The sequence below is a fragment of the Cucurbita pepo genome, chromosome 8 (genome assembly GCF_057944985.1).
Source record: "Cucurbita pepo subsp. pepo isolate OVF chromosome 8, ASM5794498v1, whole genome shotgun sequence".
Lineage (NCBI taxonomy): Eukaryota > Viridiplantae > Streptophyta > Magnoliopsida > Cucurbitales > Cucurbitaceae > Cucurbita > Cucurbita pepo.
The window spans coordinates 11,085,341-11,111,752 of NC_141805.1; the positions used below are offsets into that span (position 1 = coordinate 11,085,341).

The 26,412-nt window shown below is 34.2% G+C and overlaps 4 protein-coding genes across 5 annotated transcripts; 2 read left to right on the forward strand and 2 right to left on the reverse strand.

Annotated features, from left to right (window-relative positions):
• Positions 1-3,524: 3,524 nt before the first annotated feature.
• On the reverse strand, positions 3,525-6,041 carry LOC111799671 (uncharacterized). Its single transcript, XM_023683107.2, has 4 exons — positions 5,888-6,041; positions 5,741-5,818; positions 5,493-5,588; positions 3,525-3,912 (listed from the first exon to the last, which is right to left on the reverse strand). Exons 1-4 carry the CDS (start codon positions 5,888-5,890, stop codon positions 3,835-3,837), a joined length of 255 nt encoding a protein of 84 aa, XP_023538875.2. The 5' UTR covers positions 5,891-6,041; the 3' UTR covers positions 3,525-3,834.
• Positions 6,042-6,810: 769 nt separating this feature from the next.
• Positions 6,811-8,020, reverse strand: LOC111800740 (putative xyloglucan endotransglucosylase/hydrolase protein 32). The gene is made up of 3 exons (XM_023684565.2): positions 7,659-8,020; positions 7,362-7,579; positions 6,811-7,255 (listed from the first exon to the last, which is right to left on the reverse strand). Exons 1-3 carry the CDS (start codon positions 7,965-7,967, stop codon positions 6,889-6,891), a joined length of 894 nt encoding a protein of 297 aa, XP_023540333.2. The 5' UTR covers positions 7,968-8,020; the 3' UTR covers positions 6,811-6,888.
• Positions 8,021-11,563: 3,543 nt separating this feature from the next.
• LOC111799647 (uncharacterized) lies at positions 11,564-14,415 on the forward strand. Of its 2 annotated transcripts, none has more exons than XM_087125925.1 (5): positions 11,564-11,953; positions 13,575-13,718; positions 13,867-13,957; positions 14,050-14,121; positions 14,205-14,415. In XM_087125925.1, exons 2-5 carry the CDS (start codon positions 13,595-13,597, stop codon positions 14,212-14,214), a joined length of 297 nt encoding a protein of 98 aa, XP_086982051.1. In that variant the 5' UTR covers positions 11,564-11,953; positions 13,575-13,594; the 3' UTR covers positions 14,215-14,415. The 2 variants fall into 2 exon arrangements, with proteins under 2 accessions (XP_086982051.1, XP_086982050.1); XM_087125924.1 differs by having other exon boundaries at positions 11,570-11,953; positions 14,050-14,116.
• Positions 14,416-18,271: 3,856 nt separating this feature from the next.
• Positions 18,272-19,596, forward strand: RAX2 (Duplicated homeodomain-like superfamily protein). The gene is made up of 3 exons (XM_023684836.2): positions 18,272-18,476; positions 18,622-18,751; positions 18,834-19,596. Exons 1-3 carry the CDS (start codon positions 18,341-18,343, stop codon positions 19,441-19,443), a joined length of 876 nt encoding a protein of 291 aa, XP_023540604.2. The 5' UTR covers positions 18,272-18,340; the 3' UTR covers positions 19,444-19,596.
• The last annotated feature ends 6,816 nt before the right edge of the window (positions 19,597-26,412 follow it).

Sequence of the window (26,412 nt, forward strand, 5' to 3'; positions counted from 1 at the left end):
GTTGAACAAAAAAATATTAAAAATTAGTAATTTTTGTATAAACAAAATTCTAGATATTAAATTTGAATTTTCTTTAAATAATGGGATCAAATTTATAATATAATATAATTAATTCCTACTTTCCCAATTTAAGATAAAATTATTAAAATAATTCCAATTTTTAGGAAAAGTATTTTTAAAAATTCTTAGGCGAGGGGGGCATTTTAGTAAATCAATAAATAAAATAAAAAACATTCAGAATTCATGAAATGATAGAATTATTATTATTATTATTATTATTATTGTTATTATTATTATTATTTGTGAACGGAGAAAAGTAAGGAAGGTGACAAAAGGCAGAACAGCTAAATAAATGGGATTTTTTAAGGCATCAATATTATATAAAAATAATTAAATTTATAAAATTGATAAAATTTTGCGTTACAACTCAACTCGACCATTAGTAAATATTATTCGACTTGATTCATCGTCATCAACTTCATGCTTTTAAAACGCGTCTATTAGGGAGACATTTCTACACTCTTATAGAGAATGTTTTGTTTCTCTCTCCAATTGATGTGAGATCTCACAATCCACCCCATTGGGAAGCCAGCGTCCTTGCTGGCACACCGTCTTGTGTCTGGCTTTGATACTATTTATAGCAATCTAACTTTGTACTATTATCGGCTTTGACTTCTTACATATCGTCGTCAACCTCGTAATGGAGGCAACTTCCAAATTCTTGGTGGAGATTGCCTTCTTTTTTTTTCCTAATCAATTGTCTTTTTAGACATTAAAAAAGAATGTCTTTTCTTTATACCAATTAATTAATTATTTATTTATTTATTTTTCAACCCTTTTTAGCACATGCTCTTTTATATATATATTTCTTTTCCCACAAATAAGTAAAGTTTTAATCAAAGTTTTTAATTCCCATTTGTTGATGGAATGATTTGATAAGTTAATGTCTTTTGTGTTTTATTTATATTTTTTAATTTTTATTTCTTCGATATTAGATATTTTGTGTTTTATGTTTTTTTCGATACGTAATGTTTTTTAGTTATTTTTTACGAATATGTTAAATTATTTGGTTCGTTATGTTAATAATTAGATTATTTTCATGTTAAATTCATTTTTAAAAAACTCTTTGTGATATACATGAGTGACCGTTCGGTTATATATTAAAATTAGAATCATTACACTGTCGTGATGACGGTCAACTTGACGAATTTGGATTGTTTTAAAATTCTTCGAAAGCAATTATTTTGCAAAAGACAAAGTGTAATGGAAACGAGGTGTAAGCTCAATAATTCAATTATTAAATACAAATAATAATAAAATAAAATTTTAAAAAAAATCCTAAAAGTATGAATGAGAAAAGGAAGAATCACATCCCATTGACATTGGATAAGAATCTCCTCACCAACTTGACTCTTGTTGGATTCCCACTAATGTCTCTAAATTAAAGCATTTTATATGAGAAAATGAACCAAATTAACACTATGTTTGCCATCGAATATCGAATCTCGTCACTCGTGCAAAAGCCTCGAGACGGGTATTCAACCTAATACTGTTTGAAGTTGATTCTAGACTCTTTTGAATCTAATGTAGAAGGAGGTGAGGGAAAGGTATGCAGATGTAATGAGAGGGTTAAAACGATGTGGGTCCGTATTAATGAGTTGATCAGTGCTCAAACATGGTTGTCCACGATCTCTCTATCCATGCCTGTCGTTATCGTCACAAAGAGGTTTGAATGGAAGGTGCCTCTTCCTAAACTCAAAAGTCATTTCGTGTAGATCAAAGGGGCTTAATCCCGTTTTCGTTTTCCTTGGATCATTTTGATCTATTTATCATACTCGAAATTATAAAAACATTTTAAGATTGCAACCCTGAATGCAAATTTATGTGGGTGACGTGAATTAAAATTCGAGATGGGTCCAACCAATCAAGTTACATTGAAAAGGGTATAAAAATTGAAACTTTATTAGAGCTTCATGCCATATGTACTTGGAATATTCAAATATTTGTATATGTTTTTGTATTTAGGGGTAAGATAGATGCTTTTAGAGGGTATCCACTTGGGAGAAAGAGATAGACCAAGAAAATGAGGCTCTTGTGGCTCTAATTTGAATCTAAAAGGTTGCTTTCCTCACCACCACTTGGCCAAGTGCTATCCCAAAAGGTGCTCAATTTTGTTTTCAATTCATCCATTTAAAAAAAAGAAAGAAAATTTAACGGGTCAAAGATCTATTAGACATAAATCTCAAGCTCGGAAACCAATACAATTAACAAAACTGTCCGAGTATTAGTAAATATTAGATTAATCATATGTCAACAAATCAAATTTACTAATTTGAGAGACAACACAAAAAGAGTTGAATGTCATGTGTCAAGAACAAACTCGTATTAGTAAATTAATCGACGACATATGTTCGGACACGTTGAAAAGGTGGGTTTTGATTTTGAAGATGTTGAATAATTGAATGCAAAATTCAAAGTTGTAAGTCTAGAAAGAAGTGGAAAAATGGAGGGTATTAAAAGTGGGTTTTTTTTCTTTATCAGACAAAGACAAAGCTGCCATTCCATCTTTTCTCACCACAGTTCATTCTACTATTTAGTTTCAATGGCAATTTGTCTCTCTCTAAAGGGTTCAATAATAAGCCTCATGTTCCTATGTTGTTGTATTCAAAAGTTCGGTTAATATATACGCACACACACAAGTTCCACAGTATGATACAAAACAATACCCTAGAACAAATTCATGAAAGTATCATGAACACGACAATGTTCATTTAGCTTGTGGAGACCTGCTCTAAATGAGGCAGAGAATTCCCATTTAAATGAAAATGAGGGAGGGAACGAGAAAGATGTCTACCCACTAACTAAACGAGGCCGAAACCAGATCTCAGAGAGCCCGAGAGACATGTCATAATTCAACATAAGTTCCACGGTATGATACAAAACAATACCCTAGAACAAATCCATGAAGGTATCATGAACACGACAATGTTCATTTAGCTTGTGGAGACCTGCTCTAAATGAGGCAGAGAATTCCCATTTAAATGAAGAATGAGGGAGGGAACGAGAAAGATGTCTACCCACTAACTAAATGAGGCTGAGACCAGATCCCAGAGAGCCCGAGAGACATGTCATAATTCAACGTAAGTTCTTGTTTCATAGTGCAGTTAAGAAGATAAGATCCAATTACCTCTTATCATGATTTGTCATGCAGCCATGCTTCCAACTTCCTTCATTACAAAGTTTCACTTTCACCACTTGATTTCTACTTCTACAGCTGGCTAGAAGCTTAGAACAATATGCTATTCAAGTATTTGTCCCCACTATAGTTAAAACACCTGTTTCCTTTCCTATTCTGGAATCCAAAGGCCAAATTTTGTCAGATATTAGAATGGTGAACATAATTCGTCAATGGGCCATGCGTACATTTAAAGGACAGAGGCAACACAATCTTAGTAAGCTTGCTCCAAGAACTTCATAACGTAAGGCAGATAAGGAAGTTAAAAGTTCTTTTGGGAACAAAAAAGTTAAGGCAACAGTGAATTAAACCATTGTCTACGCCAATTTCATCTGTTTCTTACCAGAGATTCCACAAGCATTGATCAACTACAAACCAGGAAACATATTCCAGCCATCCAGCTAAAATTATTCAGAAAGTATGCACTGACAAAATGAACTGTATTGATGGGTATTAGTGATGAGAGTTTAAGATATTCCTTTATCTGACCGATTGAAGTCATAGCTTCCTTTAATCGACATCGACAGCGTCCACTGCTTTCAGGGCCACAGAGATCTGCTGGCCTTGCTGACATGTATGTACGACAGAAGTCTCCAAATTCAGTCTTGCTTTGCATCCACCGCATCAACGGCTTTTGGAGGTGGGTGCTGCTGACCAGCTAGAGGTTCTAACTCCTCCTGTTAAGATTCAGAAAAAGCTTGCTTCAAGAAGCCACAGGAGCAGACGTTAAGAATTTAAACCACTAGAGGATGTGTAGTATTGAACACCCACATATCTGCTGTTAAGAACTCTGACATACGAAAATACCAAAATACAAACAAATATAAATGAACATCTTGTTTTACATCTGTAATAGTCCAAACCCACCGCTAGCAGATATTATCCGCTTCAGCCTGTTACGTATTGCCGCCAGCCTCACGATTTTTAAACGCGTCTGCTAGGAAGAAGTTTACACACCCTTATAAGGAATGTTTCGTTCTCCCTCCAACAGATGTGGGATCTCACAACACCAGAATGAGATCACATTGTTATATCCTTATTCTCAGGGTTGTACGCAATGTCTTCTTCTGTAGCTTGAGTGTATACATAATGCATAATGATTTTGGACCATTATATCTTTTTCAATGAATGCCATCAAATTTAAAAGAAGCCATTAATTTATTCGTTCCAAAACTAAGAAACAGCGATTCCTGCAGGTCCTAAAACCCTTTGCCAATATTTTAAAAGGCTAAAGATATGTTGAAGCTTTTAGCTTCTTGTTGGAGAGGTGAGGCGTCAGCCTTGGTTTCAAGTTACAAAAATTATACAAATCTGATCCAAATGCTATCAGGAATATTATTGGAGTATTGAGGGCGTATAAATATTTAGAAAGGGCGTTTGTTAAGCTAGTTGGTTATAAATAGAGGGAGTGGAGGAGGGAGCCAGACAATTGTTTAGTGGCTTATGGCTTGAGTAATTTCTCACGACGGAGCCAGACAAAATTAGAAAATTGCCACAAGGCAAGCCTCGAGGCACAAGCCTCAAAAAACGTTCTAAAACATTGTCTCTTGTACTCTTTTCCAAAAACTTCCTTAGAACTTGAGGACACAGATTTATGACCCATAAAGTTGAACCTGTTCAAGTGATCATTACTCGTTTAAAACTACCCAACCATGGAAACATAGTGACCACAAGTATCGAATCAACATAATGATTTAAAATTTATGAACTAGATCTAATGTCATTTCAAACATGAATATCATTTATGAATACTACCCATTGCCCAAAATCACAATTGGATAGAAGATACTTAAATGGTTTAGAAAACTAATGAAGCAAAAAGCATCCAATCAACATGAAGAAAATACCACCCCTCCCCTCCAACCCCCAAGGAAAACAAAAAAACATGAACAAGAACAAGAATCGAATTAGTAATCACAAGTAATGAAGCACAACCCAGTAAAAGATCATCAGTATGCTCAAACTATTGAAATGGCATCTTGAGAAAACAATTAATAAATTCATACAGCAGGTGCCTAAACTTCCATCATTGTTTTTTAAAACTATCGTAGCAACGAACAGCATTCAGCTACCAAGAAGATTTATTGATCAAAGTTTAAGCACCTCCATGACAGGAACGCATCATTTATATCCAATTTCTAAACAAAAATTCAATCTCATTCATAATTCTTCAACATACCCAACTTATTAAAACGGCTTCTTCAGAAGAAAATTAGAAAACAGAATTAAAGTATAAAAGCGATAGCAGAACACTTACATTGCTATTTTGTTTGGCAGCAGGGCGATAGGGACAAGCTGGAGGTACTCTCTGTGGTTTTCTATATTCCCAGCCAAAAATTCTATAAATTTTGCCCTAAAAGAAAATTGAAGAAAAACAAATATATGGAAAACTGAATATTAACAAAAATTGTCTTCAATAGCAAAGAAAACACAAAATCGTTAAGAGAATTTGATGAACAGGCAAAAAGATGAGATCCTAAAGAGAAACGAATCATATTGGCGTACCATAATCAAATGGAATAGAACAGGCAGCGCGTTGACGACTGGAATGAGAAACAGAGGCAATAAACACGCCAAGCAAACCTATTCAAACGAAAAACAAGCGTCAAAGAAAGATTCAAGCTACCAATCACAAGAAATTGAGGGTTTTACCATTTTCGAACCGATTCGGCAACAAATTGAAGAAGACGATCGCAACTGTGACGCACTGGCGGACCCTTTGATGAATCTGAATTAATCCGAGTGAAAGGAAATCAAAATCAAAATCGTCAATAAACAAACGATGAATAATGAATTAAAAATAAAAAAATAAATAAATAAAGTAATACAATAGACCCAAGCAGGTTTCGAAACCGCGACCTTCACACTCTAACCAGCTTTTATTATATTTATATCTTATATTTAATTGATCTTATAAATTTAAATGCTAATTTTTCTTAATATAATAACATTTTTAACTAATATAAATTACAAACGTTAATATTTTTTAATTTTTTTTAAAGTAGGGTTGGACCCTCGTCTCTTCCATTTCTAACTAATTTTTACGTGACGACCATTCCAAAGATGTATTAGTTGCAAGTACAGGTTCGTATAGTTATATATTGAACTTATCTAATTTAGCGTACATGGTAATAATGTACTTACAAGATTAAACGCATGTAACACGTTCATCGAGTTACGAATTTTACATTAGTGATAGTTTAATATGATATCGAAAAAGGTCTTTAACGTCAAAACGTCACAATGTCATTTTAAAAAGAAGAACAAATTCTTATAAAAGTAAAGAATAAATACTTTTACAATTTTTTTTATATATAAATGTCATTTCATCGAGAGTACAAATTCGAACTTTTGACCTATTTACCAAGAATATATATGTTCGAGTAATATTTTAATAATTAATGGAAAATATGAAAATAAAAGGTGAATTTCACTTAATGAAATTACAATAAAAATAACCTAAAACTCATAATATATTACACACCTCCATTATAAAAAAATAAAATACACACAATTTTTTTTTATTTAAAAAAAAAAAAAAAAAAAGCACAACATGAAATTAATGGAGTTTTTTTTTTTTTTTTTTTTTTTTTTTTTTTTTTTTTTTTTTTTTTTTTCGTGAATGGGGAAATCAACGGTAATACCCAACTTTTCTATTGCCAGCACTCTGGTGTTAAAGAATGGTCTCTCTCGTTATCCGAACAATAGTTATAAACCAAGTGATTGCTCTGCACCCATTTCATCGCGTTTTGCTGTTGCCTTGTCAACCCCCCTGATCGGAACGGCGACGCAGACACCGGCCAGCACCGTGCCGGAGAGTACGCCGAACAACCCCCTGCTTTGAAATTAGTGAACTCCGCCACAAATGGCTGGTAACTGTAATCGGCTCTGTATTTTCCATCCTCTGTTGCCCATGAAGATGCATCCCAAATCGAACCGTAAAGCCACATTGGTCGTAGTGGGAATGTCGTATCGCTCTTCCTTGGATATCTTCTTATGGGTATGTCGTCAACAAGAAATCTATAAACAGGACAAAACAGAGGAAGCGGGCAAAAACAGAGTGATTAAAACAGAGCCCAGATGGATTAATTGTGAAATTGAATGATGGGTTGGTTAATTATCGTACATGATTTCCTTTGGGTGCCAGAGAATGGCGTAATGGTGAAAATCGGTGGTGGGGTCGAACCAGAGATGGAATTTCATCTCTCTGCCAATGATTTGGCCGTCGCCGCTTCCTCTGATGTAAATGTTGGTTTGTAAAGTGTAAGGCTTTCCTAATGTCGTTCCCAAGAATTCGATGTCGACTTCGTCGTGGAATCCGGGGTGGGCTTCGTTATTGGAAAGCTGCCATTAATTTCAGATATGGGTTTCAGAGCATTGAATGGGAGAATTTGAAATTGAAATTACAGGGGTTGGAACTTACGTAGAAGGCGGTGATGACGCCGGCGGTGTAGCCGGGTTGGAGTTTGATGGAGGCGCCGAAGTATCCGGATCGGAAAGGGCGGAGGGATTTGAAGCCGCTGCCAGTGAAGCGATCGAGCCAAATGGAGAGTGTATTTTGGTTCAAGCCTTGGTGTTGAGGGCCCCAGAGGTTGCGAAAGCTTCGGTAGAATTCCATGGGGTGGAAGCGGGTGCTCGGCCAGTAGCCGGGGGAGGGGGGGCGGTCGTCTGCGGCGGAGGAGGAGGTGGCGGGGTGGAGGAGGAGGAGGAGGAGGAAGAAGAAGAAGGCCATCGGAGTGGAGGTGGAAGAAGGCGCTGTCGTTGGTAGTGTTGGAGTGGAAATGAAATAGCGAATGGGATATTAAATAATGGCCATTTGGCTCCTTGGGATGGACCCATTCTTAATTTTTATTTTTATTTTTATTTTATTTTATTTACAAATATGAAAAAAAAAAATTAATATTCTCATTATTCAAAATTCTTTAATCATCGTTAAATTTCAGCCAAGTATTGAAATGCAATTAATGGGATATGAATATTAGATAAATATTATGCAAATAAGTGATGTATATTTATTTTTTTTAATTTGTAACCAAGCTCTTTGTGTTAGCTTATTAGAGAAAAAAATTTAAAATCGAAAAAAATTATATCGATTCAAAAAAGAATCGTGAAATGGGTTTAAAGATATCTACGTAAACAAAAACATGCAAATTTCATTGTACTTTCGAGGATAAGATGTGTACATGAATGAACAGAATACTACATCTGAACGAGAGTTATCATGAAGATAAAATGGCTAACAAATGTTTAAAAGAACAGAAGTTATTACATATACCAACAAAATTAGGCGTGAAATCATGTTGGAAGATTGAGGTTGGTCAATAGAAACAAGAAGTAAGCAACGTAACGATGTCCCAGAAAAAATGCATGTGACATGGTTAAAAGTGTACGTGATGTTAAAATATCAAATCGAAAGCATGGTATGTGACAAGAATGGAAGAAGATCTATATCCTTCCACATCTCAACCACCATCTTTCCCGAACTTTAATGACAAAACATGTAACTCTGTTGAAAGGGAAGGGAGTGGAGACGAGCTTTGTCTTTAATGTCATTTTCTCTCTGTTTAGAAAGTAATCTTTTTTTTTTAATACAATTAATTTTAAATTGTCTATGAAATTATGTTTGAATTTGATAATATAGACTGTAATCTAAAATTCACCAAAGTATGGGAACCGTAATATTGACATGACTTAAAAGAATGGCTATAATGATATCTACCAAAAAGCATATAATTCTCGCTAAAATTTATGTGAGTAATATCGAATAAGTATTGATTTCTATTATTGGATAACACTTTGTAAATACCTATAAGGTCCAATAAAAAATAATGCACGTGAATTATCGTAATAAATATTTTAAAGGTCGTGGTTTACAAAATGACACACTCGTTCCTCTAATCCCAAAATTGTGGAGAGCATGGAATGATTAAACTTCAATCTACATTAACTAAAATAAATAAAACTTGAAAGTAAAAATTTAAAAAATAAACTAAAAATAAAACATATTATCCATAATATTATTTAAACCTTATTTTATTCAAATGGGTAAAAATTCCCGTCTTTCACTCACAGTCACGAGGCAGTGAAAAAAAAAAGGTGGGCCCACCTTTTTTTTACTGATGAAAAAATGCAACACGGTGGGACCTACTCAGGTCTCTGATTGGGCCCCACCTGTGATTTTAATGATGCAATTATTATTATTATTTTCATCATATCCATTTTAAAGGTAAGAATTAATCTTTATAATTTGACAAAAAAATTAAAAATAATTACTATTTGTATAGTTTCATTAAATTATAAACACAAAATTTTAACTTTTCATAAAAAAATAAATTTAAAATTTAACATAATATTGATTATTTTATATCTCGTCTATAGAAACTTATTATAATTAATTTTAACAAAAAAACAATCAATTTTAAGCTTAATTTTTTTATTTTAAATCTATTTATAGATTTAAATTTTGAAAATGAAATTACAAAAATATAAAATTTATAATAAGATTATTCAATATAAAATTCATCTCAATAAAAGTATTAAATTTTAATATTTTTATAATTGAGTCAGGAAAAAAAAGTAATTTTTAATTTTTAATTTTTTAACTTGTTTTAAACGGCGTTGACAAACGTTTACGGTGACAGTCACCGCACTGTAGTGTCGGCCAGTCACAATGTGCCAGGTTGGATCCGAACGGGTGCATGAATTTCCATGCTGTCAGAAAATGGGAGGGGTAATTTTCTTTTTATTATAGTAAAAAACAAAATGCTTATTCGATTTCTGGCCATATATTTATAAAAATAATTTTTTTTTGTAATTATAATTTTAAAATAATTTAATTTATCAATAAAATTATTGTTTAAATTTAAAATATATATATATATATATATATATATATATATATATATATATATATATATATATATATATATATATATATATATATATATATATATATATATATATATATATATATGAACGTAGTATATTTATAAACTATAAAGTCTAAATTATTAAATGTTAAAATTTGACAATTTTAAAACTAAAGTTCATAAATTAAATAAGAATAGACCGTACATAAATTAACCAATATTTTTTACTGCTCTGTTTATTAGTTAAAAAAAATTAATAAGATAATAAATTTTAACTATATAGTTAATCAATTCTTTATTTCTAAATTTGAATTTGCAAAAAAAAAAAAAATAATAAACTCGTTATAAATTTAATAGAGTTGTAGCAAGTGACGTTTTCAATAATTTAATAAATGCAAATTTGATAATATTGCGATAATCCCATTTATAATTCGCTATTATTCCAATGTCTAAGTCAATCTACATATTATAACCATATTATAAATAGCAATAATGTTAAATAATTTAAAAGATTAGATAAACCCCCATTCTAGCCGACAATTTAAAAATCATTTAAAATAAGTTTTCAATAAATAATAATAACAAAATAAAAATAATAGAATCAATATTAAGTTTATTCAAATTCCATTAATTATATATATATATATATATATATATATATATATATATATATATATATATAATCTAAGTCTTACCGACACTTTCTCTTGGCTACACACCAACCATATTGTATTTTACCCTTAGGGAAATTTTAAATATTACTAATAAACCGACATTACTATTAAAATTGTACTGAAATTGAGCGTGACAGAGGCGAACTATTCACTTATGTTATTCAAAATTAAGAAATTAAATTAGAATAAAATTTTGAAATCTCGAGATTTTTCTATTAGAAATTTAATAATTGGAGTTAATACGTTATTGTTAGTATCAACATCATATTATACGTCGATAACAACGTACTAATAAAATAAAAATTACATTAATTTTGTTACACATATATTTAATAGTTCTTAAATATAATATAATCAAATCTATATTAGACAATATTATATAGACATTAAAAAAAAACATGTTGGAAATGATAGACACGACATTATCCGACTTCTTATTTTTTGTTTTGTAACACATTCAAACGGAAAACAGATTTGTATTTTGCAACCGTCCTACCGACAAATTTAAATAAAGATATTAAGTTAGTATTTATTTTTAATATGCGGGCAAACACTGAAAGACGTCTAATAAATTATTAAACTTTTAATTTTATTTTAATTAATAATAAGAGAGAATTTATGAGTTAATTTTGGTAAGATCTGGAAGGCTCCATTATTGGTTCCATGGGTGCTTCAATGAAGATCGTACGACAGTACCAGTTCCCTCCCAGCATTACCAAACTTCATAAATTGGATGTTTATTTAATGGGGTATCATATTGAACGGTCTATAGAAGATGATAACATAATCCGTATCCCCAGAAAATACAAAAGTGAAATGCCATTAAAACAAGAGACCCAGAATGCAGGATTCCCAAATCCATTGCACCCCAGATCTGTTCTTCAAATGTTGGGGTCCCATATGGGTTTTCGACAGTAACCCTCAACCATAGATCTATCAACACCTGGCTCAGTTTCGGCGGTTGGATCAAAGGAAACTGCCACTGTTATTCGCCGTTTAGTGCAGAAGAATCTGCGCCGAGTCCACTTTCTTTTCTCGCTTTCTTTCGGGTTTAATCTGTGGCGAATGCTGAAGAGGGGGGCCTTTTCTTCTTCGGTAATTTCGCTCGAGATCAACCCCATACTTGACGATTCCTTACAGGGTTCACTGTTTACTCTGTTTTGGGGGATTAAAAGGTACTGCCCATCTGCCCTACTTCCTGAAATTCTCGTGCCATTTCTGCTTGTTTGGGAACCTTTGTTGGTGTTTTTCTTTCTGGATTTTTTTTAATTTTTGTTGTTGGTTGATCTGAATCATCGTTGCTTTATGGTGATTGCTGTTTTTGTCTTGTGATTTGTGTTCTGAAATGTGGTTGGGAAGTAACAGAGTTGGGGGATGATTTGGAAAACATGGATTTGTGAACTTATTGAGAGAGATTGAACTGTTTGATTAGATTAAGGTTGAGATTCCATTGATGGGTCTGTGGATTTCTTTCAAATGGTTAAATGTTGTTTGTGTATGTAATGAAGAAAGTGTTTAACAAGCTAGAGAGCTTCAGTGCAATGTTTTGGATGTGGCTTTTAAGTTACTTAGTGCCTTGAAAACAACATAGACACGGCCAGAGGCTAAACTAAAACAAAAAAAGGCTCCCTAATCTAACAAAATGAGACCTAAAGAAGCTTTTGAGTATCATGGATTCATGGGAGAGGGGATGTTCGAAGGGACAAAGTTGATGGGGTTAAAGGATTGGAATGAAGGTGATATGTTATATGAGTGTGGGAAAGGGTAAAGGTATTGTGACAGCCCAAGCTCACCGCTAGCAGATATTGTTTGCTTTGGCTTGTTACTATCGTCGTTAGCCTCGCAGTTTTAAAACGTGTTTATTAGGGAGATGTTTCCACACTCTTATAAGTAATGTTTCGTTTTCCTCTCCAACTGATGTGAGATCTCACAATCCACCACCCCCTTGGGGCCCAATGTCCTTGCTGACACATTGCCCGGTGTCTGGCTCTGATACCATTGGTAACAGCCCAAGCACACCACTAGCAGATATTGTTCTCTTTAGGTTTTCCCTTCTGGGCTTCCCTTCAAGGTTTTAAAACGGTCTACTAGGGAGATGTGAGTGTCTGGCTCTGATACCATCTATAACAATCCAAGCACACGCGTCTACTAGGGAGATGTTTTCACACTCTTATAAGTAATGTTTCGTTTCCCTCTCCAACCTATGTGCGACCTCACAATCCACCCCCCTTGGTGCCCATCATTCTCGCTGGCACATGGCCTGGTGTCTGGCTCTAATACTATTTGTAACACCTTAAGCCCACCACTAGCAGATATTGTCCTTTTTGGACTTTCCCTTATGGGCTTCCCCTCAAGGTTTTAAAATGCGTCTACTAGAGAGAGGTTCCACACTCTTATAAGAAATGTTTTGTTCCCATCTCCAACCGATGTGGGATCTCACAAGTATGCATCGGTTTAGTAGTTGGCTTAGGCTTGAGTGAGAGGATTCGAGAGAGAGAGAGGGTTAAAGTACCTCAAATTATGATAGTTACTTCCCAAATTACAGTGTTCTTAAACCACATGCATATACAACTCATCTTACTCAAGCTCATACCTTACTTTGTGCTTTGCTCATAGGCCCCATCCTAGAGGCATCTACATGTTAGACCTTGTGCCTTATAAAACACCTACGCCGGAGGGGATATTGTATTGCAATATAGATACTTAAATGGGACTACATCAAATTTTCTGAAACGTATATCAATTCTTCTCATGGGACTCTTTATCTTTGTTTCATGTACAGATCAGTCTTTTAAGGCAATGTTTGGTTGTTCATTATGGAGAAAATGGAAATCAGCTACACAAATCCTAATTTGAATGGAAATGGAAACCATTCTTCAGTTGATTCAAAGGTTGCCATTAATGACAAGTCCAACGACACCACCGCATTTGTCAACCACGGTAAATCGTTAAAATCTAGGATTGAATCTCATACTCTTTGATATTGGTCAAGACATATATGATCGACTAAGAGGAATGAAGTTTGAATCTCCCACCCTCGCATCAAATATCATAGTAAAAGTCGTGTTGTGCATCGTTTTCTGAACAGCGGAGATAGCTTGGCATGAACAAAGAAGGGAATGGGTAGGCGACCGTTTTGAAAACGTGCAACGAGCACCACCGATGGAACCAATCTTGAGGTATTCATTTAGCTTCAAGCATCAGTTTCAAAGCCATTCTTGGGCTACCGTTTCCAAGTGTTTAGCCATTGACGATGCGTTCCATGTTGCAGCTGGACAACAACTTATGAAGATCTTCTTTTGACTGCAGAGCCCTTTCAGCAGCCTATTCCATTAGCTGTAAGGTTTTGTTTGTTCATCCTCATCCTCATCCTCATCCTTCCCTTTCGATTACTTTAATGAAACTTGTCTGGATTGGATTGTGCAGGAAATGGTAGACTTCTTGGTTGATATCTGGCATGAAGATGGCCTTTATGATTAGGTGTTCTCATACAATCTATCAGAATTGTATTCTTTTTCTTAATGGTTACTATTCATTTATGCTATTACCAATTAACATAATGGATGATCAGAATAGACTCTTATCTTGTACTGAATAGTGACTTAGTGACTTGTAAATGTTATAGTGGCTTACTACACACACTCATATGGTGTTGGATACTGCAAATTTGTAGTTTACTGTCGTAAGCCCACCGCTAGTAGATATAGTCCGCTTTGATCCGTTATGTATTGCTGTTAGCTTTACGGTTTTAAAACGTGTTTGTTAGGGAGATGTTTCCATGCCCTTATAATAAATGTTCGATCCCCTCTCCAATTGATGTGAGATCTCACAATCCACCCCCTTTGGGGCCAGCGTCCTCGACGCTGGCACACCACTTGGTAACTAGCTTTGATGCCAATGTAGCAGCACAACCCACCGCTAGTAGATATAATCCGTTTTGGTCCGTAACGTATCGTCGTCAGCCTCATGGTTTTAAAACACGTCTTCTAAGGAGATGTTTTTTCATTCTCATAAGAACTGTTTCGCTCCCCTCTCCAACCGATGTGAGATCTCACAATCCATCCCTTTGGGAGCCAGTGTCCTTGTTGGTACACCGTTTGGTAACTAGGTTTGATACCAATTGTAACAGTGCAACCCACCGCTAGTAGATATTATCCGCTTTGGCCTGTTACGTATCGTTGTCAGCCTCATGGTTTTAAAACGCGTTTTTTAGGGAGAGGTTTTCACGTCTTTATAATAAATGGTTCGTTCCCCTCTCCAACCAATATGAGATCTCACAATCCACTCTGTTCTTGGAATGTTGGCACACCACTTGGTGATTGGCTTTGATACCATTTGTAACCGTCCAAGCCTATCGCTAACATATACTATCTGCTTTGGTCCATTACGTATCGCATTAGCTTCATGATTTTAATTTAAAACGCATCTTCTAAGGATCCCGACAAACATGGCCATTTGCTAAATCTCGACAAGAAAACAAGAACCAACAACCTTAACCAGAACTCATTTGCCTGCTTTTTCCTTTATTGTTTTTAACATTCCACATGAAGTTTGCTAATTGTGAAAACTTTTAGGTGGCCCAACCTGCCTAAAACTCTCACCCTTTTACCAACTTTGAATCATTGAAAGGTTAGGTGATCAACATCTAGCTTGCTAGTTAGAAGCAATCATTATTATTGCTACTACAAACGATTTTGACTCTCATTAACTATTTCTAACACGTGTCTTTTAAGCATGTTTTGTCTTTATTCACATGTTCTCCTTACTAGACGCGTTTTAAAACCACGACACTGATGGTGATACGCAACGGGCCGAAGCATACAATATCTATTAGTAGTAGATTTTGACGGTTACATATTCGAATGTGGTCTTGGTTCATTTACTCAAGTGTCACAATATCCTTCGATCATTCTCATTTTGATGTGATATCAGCTCATTTATGTATCGGGCGTCACACGACCCATTTGCTTTTAACTTTCCAAGTAATTTCAAGTCAACTCGAACAAAAATAACTCAAACCCTAAACAAAAGAATATTTTTTTGAAGTCCACGCTTACCATAAGAAAAAAAACATTAGTTCATAGATTTTGTAGCTAAAAAGAAAAAAAAAACCTACACTTACACTAAACTATTGATTTAATTAATTGAAATATGTGTTAAAAAAATACATATGGACATTGATGTTTGCGTGATGCTACAGAAGATACACATAAATGGTTGATTAAAACTATATAATAAAAAAGAGTATACATTAATATCTTAAGTTATAATCAATCAATTATATTCAAATACATTTACAAAATGAATGCATGTGAGGTATGAGCTTTGGCTGGTCAATTCTTCGATCCCAAAACACGAGACATTATTGTCTTTGTCTTATGCTTTGTTATGTCTTAAAATTACTAAAACCTTTGACTTATACATACATACATATATATATATATATATATATATATATATATATATATATATATATATATATATATATATATGTTTGTCACTATGGTTTAATTAATAATAATAAAAACAATGACTTGTAGCCCAAGAAGTCATTTTTTTAGGGTTTATTGATTAATGTGGATGGCGGGTTGAAATTGTTGTTGGGTATTTATCTTTGTCAACTAGTTAGGCAAGGCTGAAAATGATGCTTCTTTTGTGGGTATTATGTATTTTATGAAGAAGATAACCAAAACACGTTTCTACATGTACTTTCAATGGGTCAATATTGTCGAGCGGAAAAACGAATTCATATCATTGGTTATCTCGAACATATCTATGTTTTTCAACCATGTATTTAATGATAATGTCGATGAGAGAATTCGGGTGACATGGATACTGAAGTGGGACGTTGAGTTGAAATAAGAAAAAGTTCATGTTCGAGTTGTGTTGTGTCTAATGCTCTTTGATGCTTAAGTTTAGGTGATGTCGATTTGAGCTGAGCTGAAGTGAAGTTTGCGAAGTTAAACTTGAGGTGGGTTTTATTAGCAGGCTAGTTCCAAATATTATTAGTGTCATCATTCTCACAATTTTAATACACGTCTGTTAGGGAAAGATTTCCACACCCTTATAAGAAATGATTTGTTTCCCTCTCCAATCGAGGTGGAATCTCACAATCCACCCTCTTGGTGGCCAGCCTCCTCATTGGCACATCACCTAGTGTCTGCCTCTGATGCCATTTGTAACAGTTGAAGTCCACTGCTAGTAGATATTGTTCTCTTTGAGCATTCCCTTGTGGGTTTCCTCCCAAAGTTTTAAAATGCGTCTACTTTCTTATAAGGGGTAGATTGTGAGATACTGTATTGGTTGGAAAGGAGAACGAAACATTCTTTATAAGAGTGTGGAAACCTCTCATTAGCAGACAGTGTTTTAAAACCTTAAGGAAAAGTCTAGAAACAAAAGCCGAAAGAATACAATATCTGATAGTGGTAGGCTTAGGCAATTCTATAGGGCTTGACTCATCTAATATCGAGCCTTCGAGTTAGGTAGCTCACAAAGAGTGTGTTATATATATATAGAGAGAGATAGAGGCATGAAGGAATTCGATAAGTTTTACCACTCAGTTTCTCGAAAGATAGTTTGAAATTGTAATGTGAATGGTAAGTGAAAAGTTAATATTCTTAGGTAAATAGTCCATTTCGGCGTCTTTCTTCCCTTTTGAAATTTAAAAGCCACAATTTTGACAATAACATCCTAAATAAATTTCAATCCTTTTAATTAGTAATAGTTCTTTCAAACACTTGGGGACCCGAGTCGATGTTCTTGGAGTGGGGATGGAGATAGCTTCTCCGTCCCCGTCCCCGTCCCCGTCCCAACCTCCTATTTCAATCGTTATTTTTACAAATATGTTTGAGACATTTTATAAAAGGTTGGCATATAGAAAAGGACACAAAATAAACAACGAGGAAAAACTGGCATTTTATCGTGAATAATATAATACAAAAGAAATAAAATAAAAGGAATACATACATTGCATGAACAATAATTAAGTATAAGTATTCCCCACACAATTAATAAATATACATCAAGCTTTTTAGCTAGCTAGGGAATATATTATTATAGGTGTGACAAAGAGACAAATATCATTTAATTGGACCACCCCCAAAATTAAATTAAATAATCAACCCAATTCCATCTTTTTCTAACCAAATAAATTTAGTGCTCCAAATATTTTTAAATCCCAAACATCCCATCATCCTCAACGTGCTCCTATATTTTTCATTTTTGTTTTTATTGGATTCCAACCGTCCATGGTCATGTTATCTACTTGTCACTTTTTAAGGATGAATGGTAATTCCACGGACAACATGTGTTTTTCTGACATGTTTTGTTCTTACTCACATGCATTCTAGAGAAAGTGTTTTCATTTAGACGTGGTCTCGATTGGGTGTCATAAAAAACGTTCATTTTGGGCGATTTTTTTAAATTTTAAATTTTTTGTTGACTTGTGTGCTGATCTCTTTCTCAATAAGAGAAGGAAGAGTGTTGTCTTTTTGAAACATTAATAACATCAAATCTCTCTCTCTCTCTCTCTGTTTGTGGGTTGTAAATTTAGAGAGAGAAAGATGGGAAGAACTCCATGCTGTGATAAAGCTAATGTGAAGAGAGGGCCATGGTCCCCTGAAGAAGATGCAAAGCTCAAACACTATATTCAAAAACATGGAACTGGAGGAAATTGGATCTCTCTCCCACAAAAAGCGGGTATTAATCTCTCTCTTTCTTCGTTTTTTCCATCTGGGTTTTGAAAAAGTTCGTCAAAGATTCGAACTTTACCGATCAAATCGAAGAAACATGTTCGAAATCAATTGAATTATGCTCATGTTTGTGTTAATCACGTGTTGGGTAGGTTTGAAGAGATGTGGGAAAAGTTGTAGATTGAGGTGGCTGAATTATTTGAGACCTGATATCAAACATGGAGATTTTACTGAGGATGAAGATCGGATAATTTACCATCTCTTTACTACCATTGGAAGCAGGTATTTTTTTAGTTATGATCCCGAACGAATAATTTAGTTATGTTTAGATTCACGCTCTAATGTCGATTTTGAACGTGTATAGGTGGTCAGTGATTGCAACACAACTACCGGGAAGAACAGACAACGACATAAAGAACTACTGGAACACGAAATTGAAGAAGAAACTAATGGGTACAAACAATATCTTGTCTCAAAACACAACCCCACATGGATTGCTTTCCCATTTTCTTCAAACTTCCTCAACAAATTCATCATCATCTTCATCACCATCTTCATACTCAGATCATAGCAACTTCCCAAGCTTCCCAAACCCTAATGGGACGTTTTCCACTTTATTAGACACCATCTCATTCTCATCCACTCTTCTAAACCCCACAAATTTGATCTCCACCTCTCAAGATCAAACCTTTATCATCAATTCAAACCGAGCTCAAAATAATTACGATGTCAAATCCGATCACGGCCTCCTCGTGTTCGGAAGGGATCAAGCCAGTTGCAGCTCCTCCGACGCCGAGTACGGTAACGGAGGAGGCATCGGAGTCGAGGACGAGAAGAAGAGAATGAGCTTTGTAAAACAATTTCATGATCATGATATGTGGATGGAAGCTTCTCCATTGATGGATTATGGGCTTGAGGAAATTAAGCAGCTGATCACTTCTAGTAGCTGCAGCAATGTGTTTCTTGATGGCTGAAGATGTTCATGTTCATGTTCATGTTTTTTTTTTTTTTTCGGTGTGTAAATGATGCAAAGTTTGGCTCTTCCTTTTGTTTTTGTTTGTATTTTGTTAATAGCCATCATAAGAGTTTAATTAAGCACAGAAGTCCACTTAATTTAATCCTATGAACTCTCGATTAAACAAATAATTTCCATTTTTATTTAATGATTGGACCAAAAACCAAAAGCTAATGGATAATCTAAATCACATCCATCAATCAACTAAGTTTCGACTTTCAAAAACTCGAGAGATTTATATGTAAAAGCACGATGACTATTTTTTAACATTATCAAGGACGAAGAGAGCTCTAGCTAGCAAACTCTTTTAGGGTTTCATCGATTCTTTTTTGAATTACTGGGACATTAGGATTGCACGAACGAGGAGCATGCAAGGTACATGTCTCTCATGAGGTCGAGCAGATGAGGTGAGGTTGGGCTCGCCTCTTCTCTTTTACATAATGGTATGGCACGTATTAGATTTTTAACCTAAATATGTTTTATTAGATGCAAAATTAAAAATATAACGTATTAAATAGAAAGAATCTGAAGGGGAAGAAGGAGCCAAAAGGAAGGAGATGAAAGAGCATGGGTTTTAGTAGTATTATATGGACAAATTGAATAAATAAATAAATTAAAAAAAAAAGTGAGATTCCAATAAATAAATAAATAATAAATGAAGATAATCTCATTGACCAATTTACAGATGGGTTTGTTTATCCAAACAAGAAAAATAAGACTTTGTCGGGTTTGAGAAAAAACCTCTCCAATCTCACCCGATACGCTCTACATTCTTATAAAGAATATTGAGATATTAATCACTGTAGTCTGTTGCAACAGTACTGTTTCATGAATGTTTGATGTGCGATCTCACAATTTACCTTTTGGGGGCCTGTTACAGCCTCACGGGTTTCACACCCTTATAAGAAATGTTTTGTTTCTCTCTCCGACCAATGTTTGATCTCCACAATCTACCTTCTTGGGACTTAGCATCCTCGCTAGCACACCATTCGATGTCTAGCTCTAATGTTGTTTGTACCAGTTTAAGCCCACCCGGAAGCCAAGTTGAGTCTCTTACTTTTCTACACCTCCCTCTTTGAATTTTCGAAGTACTTAGTGTTCTTGATATGAGGCAACTAAGTCCATCATGATTGTGGCCTTGTGGGCTGCTATAGCATCTTGCCAGCCCAAAAACTTCACCATGGGACGCTATTTAAGTTTGAAAATTCAAAACGCTCAACTTTTTTGGTCAAAAGAACCTACTTAATTAGTTGAATTGTGCTCAAATTGTCGATGAAATCTCGAAGTTCAACATCTAAAGACTTCTTGTCACGATTTTGATGGGTTAGACGTCAACTCATAGGTAATGAACTTGCATCTTAAATTGCTACACCAGCATATAAGTTTGATATCTCATATCGGTTGGAGACAAGAAAGAAGCCGAAACTTCTCCCTACCAAACGTGTGTTAAAACCGTGTGGCTAATGATGATACATAACGGGTGATGGGCTTAGGCTGTTACAAATAGTATCAGAACCAGTCACTAGACAATGCGAGACACTAGTTAGAGTAGGGTTAGAGTCTCTCCATGATAGACGCGTTTTAAAATCATGAGCTGACAGTGATACATAATGGGTCAATTTCTCGTATTGAAAAGAGTTGGGTCCTCGAGATTTAATGAAGCGAAGTGAGATGAAGTTGAGGAAGTTAGGTAAAGAGTTAGGGTCGAAAGTGGGTAAGGCAAAAGGGTCCCATAGTTCAAAAATTTGGTGTTGATTGCACACTTTCCCTTTGTTTGGAAGATTTTGAGAGAAGATGCTATCAGCCATCATCCTCTGTTAACTTCAATTATTTAGCCTCTGCACATGCTCTCTCTCTGCTCTCATCTTTTAAGATTATTCACGTCCTATCTTATACGGCTCGAAATAGTTCATATTTTAAATCATTATGCTTGATTGTTCTTCGTAATCGTTTCTCAATGCTACGAACTATTCGGATTGAGTATCAATAATGTCATGATGTTGACAAATTGATGTAAAATGTTTTGAATTTGATATCATTAACGAACCAAACCATCAATTTCAATCAGAAATCACTATCTTCATTCTTACTACAAAGCTAATGGTCAAACATCAAATTTCTAGTTGATAAGATATAATGTGAAATTCTTTTAACGAATGAAAAGAGAATACACGATTAATTCAACCAAATTTAAGAGATAAACACGTTAGATGATTCTTGGCGAGGTACTATCGATCGTCATAAAAAGGTGTTTGGATAAATTAATGTACACTCTTCCTTTCCCTTTCTTTCCTTTTTCTTTTCTTTTTATGTGGTTATTGTGCATGAGCTGTGGTTTATTTTGCTGACAAAATTATGGCAAACTACCTTAAAATTCAAACCCTCAACCCCTCCTTTCATCATGGAAACATGCTCTTTTTCTTTTCCTATGGATGAACTGATGTTAAGATATATGTTTCAATTGAAAAATCAGACGTTCGTATCTTTGAAAATAACTGTTTTTTTCTCATTTGAGATATATTTTTTATAAATTGGTACGTTCCCGTTCGAAAGATTCAATTTTTATTTGTGGGTATTGGTAATTTCTTGTGGAAAAGCAAATAAAGTGGTGGAAAATGAGAGAGAAAGGCAAAACAAAAGAAGAAATGTTTAGATGAATAGAGAAAAGAAACAAAAAAAAAAACAAGACATTGAGATAAAATATATTCCATCCAACAAACCCTTGAATGAATCAATCGTCAACATACATACAAACATAATGAAGGGCAATTTTGTATTTTCACCTAGGGAACTCTGAAATCCGGGAGAGGCTAAGTAGTTATTGATCATTAATCTCTCTTCTTCTTTTATAGTTACAGTTCAGAGAGAGGAGAGGAAGCGAAGATAGAGTGGTTGAAGGCTCAGTCGAAACAGGAGAGGATGCTATTTGAAGAACCTTTACAGGCAGAGGAAATGAATTAGTTGCTTGACCGGAGACTCCATTCCCCGAGAAAGAAGCGAACAAACACCTATTTAGGTACGAAAGGTGAAGGAAAGAAGAAGAAGAGACCGACCGCCATACGTCCTGGGAAGGAGAAGGACAGTCTTACATAAGGTGATACATGTGGACTACCAACAAAAATGATCAAAATATTAAGATGAAAATTGAGATAAAATAGATGGAATGCCTCAAAATCGGAAGTAGAGGCTATAATAGCTCAAGCCCATCACTAGTAGATATTGTTTGCTTTGAATTTTAAAACGCATTTACTATGGAGAGGGTCTAACACTACTACGACCAGTGTGTCGCCCCGATCAACCCAAAATAAACAATATCTACTAACGATGGACTTAGACTATGACGTGCCATTTTAAATGACTAAAAGAACTTTTAAAGTCTTTCGATCATCTTGGTCATGCTTCCCATTATTTTGTTCCTTAAAACCTTCCATCACTCCAAATTCTTACCAATCTCTTCAATTTCTACGTTATTTCCCTTTTATAACCTATTTTCGCTCGTCGACCTCTAATGTCTGGACCTCTTTAATTCTTATACTACAAATCTGTAAAAGTAATGTCAATTAAGAAAATCCATATTTTAAATAATTAAAAGAACCCATATTAATTTATGAGAATAGTCTTCAGATTTTGGACATGATAGTGAGTCTTAATTATACTGAAAATGTAAACTTTATAAACATGAATTAGTTTTATTTTGCATTTTAAAAGTGCAAGTTTAAAATGACATCCACTTAGATCCATAAATAAAGACTTGGAAAGGTAGACTAAGATGCTTAATGCATGTGCCTTACTCACTATATATACTCATTAATAATATGCTTTTTAATTTAACTCTTTTTTTTTTTAATAATTTTTTTTAAAAAAAAAGTATCATTGTGGAAAACAACTAAGATTTGGAACTCAACATATTTCCCTTCCTCCAATTTTTTATTTTTTTTTTAATTTCAAAATTATATTTTGATTATAAAAAAAAATTATGAGTGGTGACAAATTGATCATATGAGTTGCTAATAATGTGTGCCATCTCATACCACTTTGTATTATATTGAAAATGAGTTCTCATTTTTATTTTTTTAACCCCAAAAAGTAAAATAACAAAACTTTGTAATTTCTCACCCCTAATCTCTTCTCTTTTTTGCTAATAATAATAATAAATATGCATAACTAATATATATGTAAAACCCAAAAGAAAGAAAAAAAAAAAAAAGTGTCACATGCAATGAGCTAAGGTTTAGGAACCATAAAGATCAAAATTTAATCCAAATAATACCATGAAGAGACCGAAGTGATTCAACTTCCAACCTAACCAAACAACGTGCTTTTTTCGCTTTATCTCATTTCTTAATTTATTTCTCATCATTCGTCAATTTCAAATAATACTTCAAATAGTTGCAATATAATAGTAATCTCACAATTCTTATCAACAAAAAAATAAATAAATAAAAGAAAAAGGAAAAAGAACGTGAGATTGTGACTATATACAAACACTAATAATGTAACATAAACTCATCGTTAGTAGATATTATCCACTTTGACCCAATACTATGTTCTTTATTTATTTAATGTTGTACACAGCACATGTTAATGTTATGATGTTTTTGTTTAGCTCTAGTCCATTCAATTGGGTTGTCAAAGATTTGCCACTTTCAACTATTAAGATCTTGGGTATAATAATTATTATTTTTGAATTCCCCAAAGTTAAATATATTATATTAATCCCTTTTCATTTTAAATAAAATTAAAAATTAGGGTTTGTAATGAATCATTAAATTAAACCCTAAAAAAGTATGGTCTGTAATTCCCCTAATTCATAATCATAAAAGGTTGTCTCTGTCTGTAATTTAGCAGGAAAGAGTGTAAGCTAAGTTACTGAATTGGAGAAATCATGTCTGGAAGTGACCAAAAAGCACTTCTTTTCATGATTTTAATTTTTAATTAGTAGGGTTTAGGGTCTGTTTAGGACGGTGAAAGTGCTTTTTTAAAATCTAATAACAACTCCTCTCCTTAATTTGTTCGTCTCATTCCACAGTCCAACCTCCATTTCGAAATATTCTTTGCAAGGATGTGTAGATGTTGTTAGGAATCACAACTCTCCACAATGTTATGATATTGTCCATTTTGAGCATAAGCTCTCATGACTTTGCTTTCGGCTTCTCCAAAAGGCCTCATACTAATAGAGATAGTATTCATCACTTATAAACTCACGATCACTCCCTAACTTAGCCAATGTGGGACTCACTCCCAATAATCCCCAACAGATTTCTCCCTAGCATACACGTTTTAAAACTGTGAGGTTTGATAGAGGCTTGGACGGTTACATTATCTACTAGTAGTAGGTTTGAGCTGTTACATTGATAGGTTGCTTTCACTTCTCATCAAAACTTGAACACTATTTGAACCTACGAATTTAGTGTTCAAATCAAACTATATGTTTGGTTCGACTCATCGAACATTTTCACTTTACTCAAAGGATCTACCTCTTTTAGAGTAAGACTTTATGTTTCGTCCCCATAGCGTACATATGCCCTACTAAAAAACTTAGCAGTGGATAGACATCTCGAATATATATAATAATATTGATGTTGTTTTGACCTAGAAGGTCCCTTCCCCCAATGGTCCAGTCCTATATGACATTATTGAGGGGGAAAAAAAAAATATGATCCCAAGGAAAAATTTGAGAACATTGGTTGAATACACAGCCCATAGAGGTAGAGGGTAATAATTAAGTACATACATCCTCCACTAGCACCATTAATTATACCCTAAACACATATTTTTTTATGTGTTTGACTACAAATATGAAACTAAATGAAATGATTAAAAAACAAAGAATTGACTTTAAGAAAACTTAAAATAGAATTAAGAACAGATTACAAATTTGTGTCCATAAGGTAGCTTGTAACCTTAATTCAAACTTGAAGAACTATTCAATCAAAAACTCATTCCAATCAGTAAGGCACATGCAAGAGAGAGAGGAAGAGCCCGAAGAGGTCTGTGTTGTTGTGGGTTTGGTGGACCCTAAAGGCTTGTTTTTCACACAAACAAGAACCCATCTATACTCTAGGAGAAAAGATGATGATATATTACAAAATTTGTTCCCCTTTATTGTCACATGCCTTACAAAACTATACCCTACACCACAATACCACTCCTCTCTCTAACCCCATCTTACACTGCTCAAGAAAACTGACACTTTGTATCTTCTAGGGTATGTGGCCTTATCTTTAGGGGCAGGTGTTAATAGAAAGGTTTAATCTTGATTAGTGCCTTAATTTAAGGTTAAAGTAGTTTAATTAAAGGGGTACTCTATTATTAACAATAAAAGTAGGAATTAAGTAAGGCATAGGAAAGACAATGGAAGGGAATGATTAGGGTTTGTCACATGCGAATGCAAGTATTTGAGTGGCCACTCAACTGAAAAATCCCTTCTTTTTTATTATTGTTTAATGGAAAAAAGAAAAGACATCCAAATCCAAAGAAAATAATTGAAGATATTCAGCTTGTTTTAGTGTAAAGAAGGGGAAGTCAGCTAAAAAAAGGTTTTAACTGTGGCCTGAATGTCTGCACCCACGTGATTAAAAAGGTTACTGCTTCACGTCAACTAAATTTGAAGCTCTGTTCATCGCACCCCAGAAATTTACTGCCTAATTAACTCCACCCACCACTTCTTAAACATCATAACAAACTAATAAAAGATGTGTGAAAATGGGTGAAAAATGAAGATTGGACAGGTTGTGCGTGGGGCGTGGCAGAGCAAAACAGAGCCATCCATTACCAACTACGCCAACCGTCTCATACCACCATATACAAAACCCACCAACTCCTTTTCAACTTTTTATGAATCTTTTTGGTTCATTGTAAGGAGGGTGTAAGAAGTAAGTAAGAAAGGTTGAATAAACCAAAATTCCCAGGAACAGAGGCCAAATTC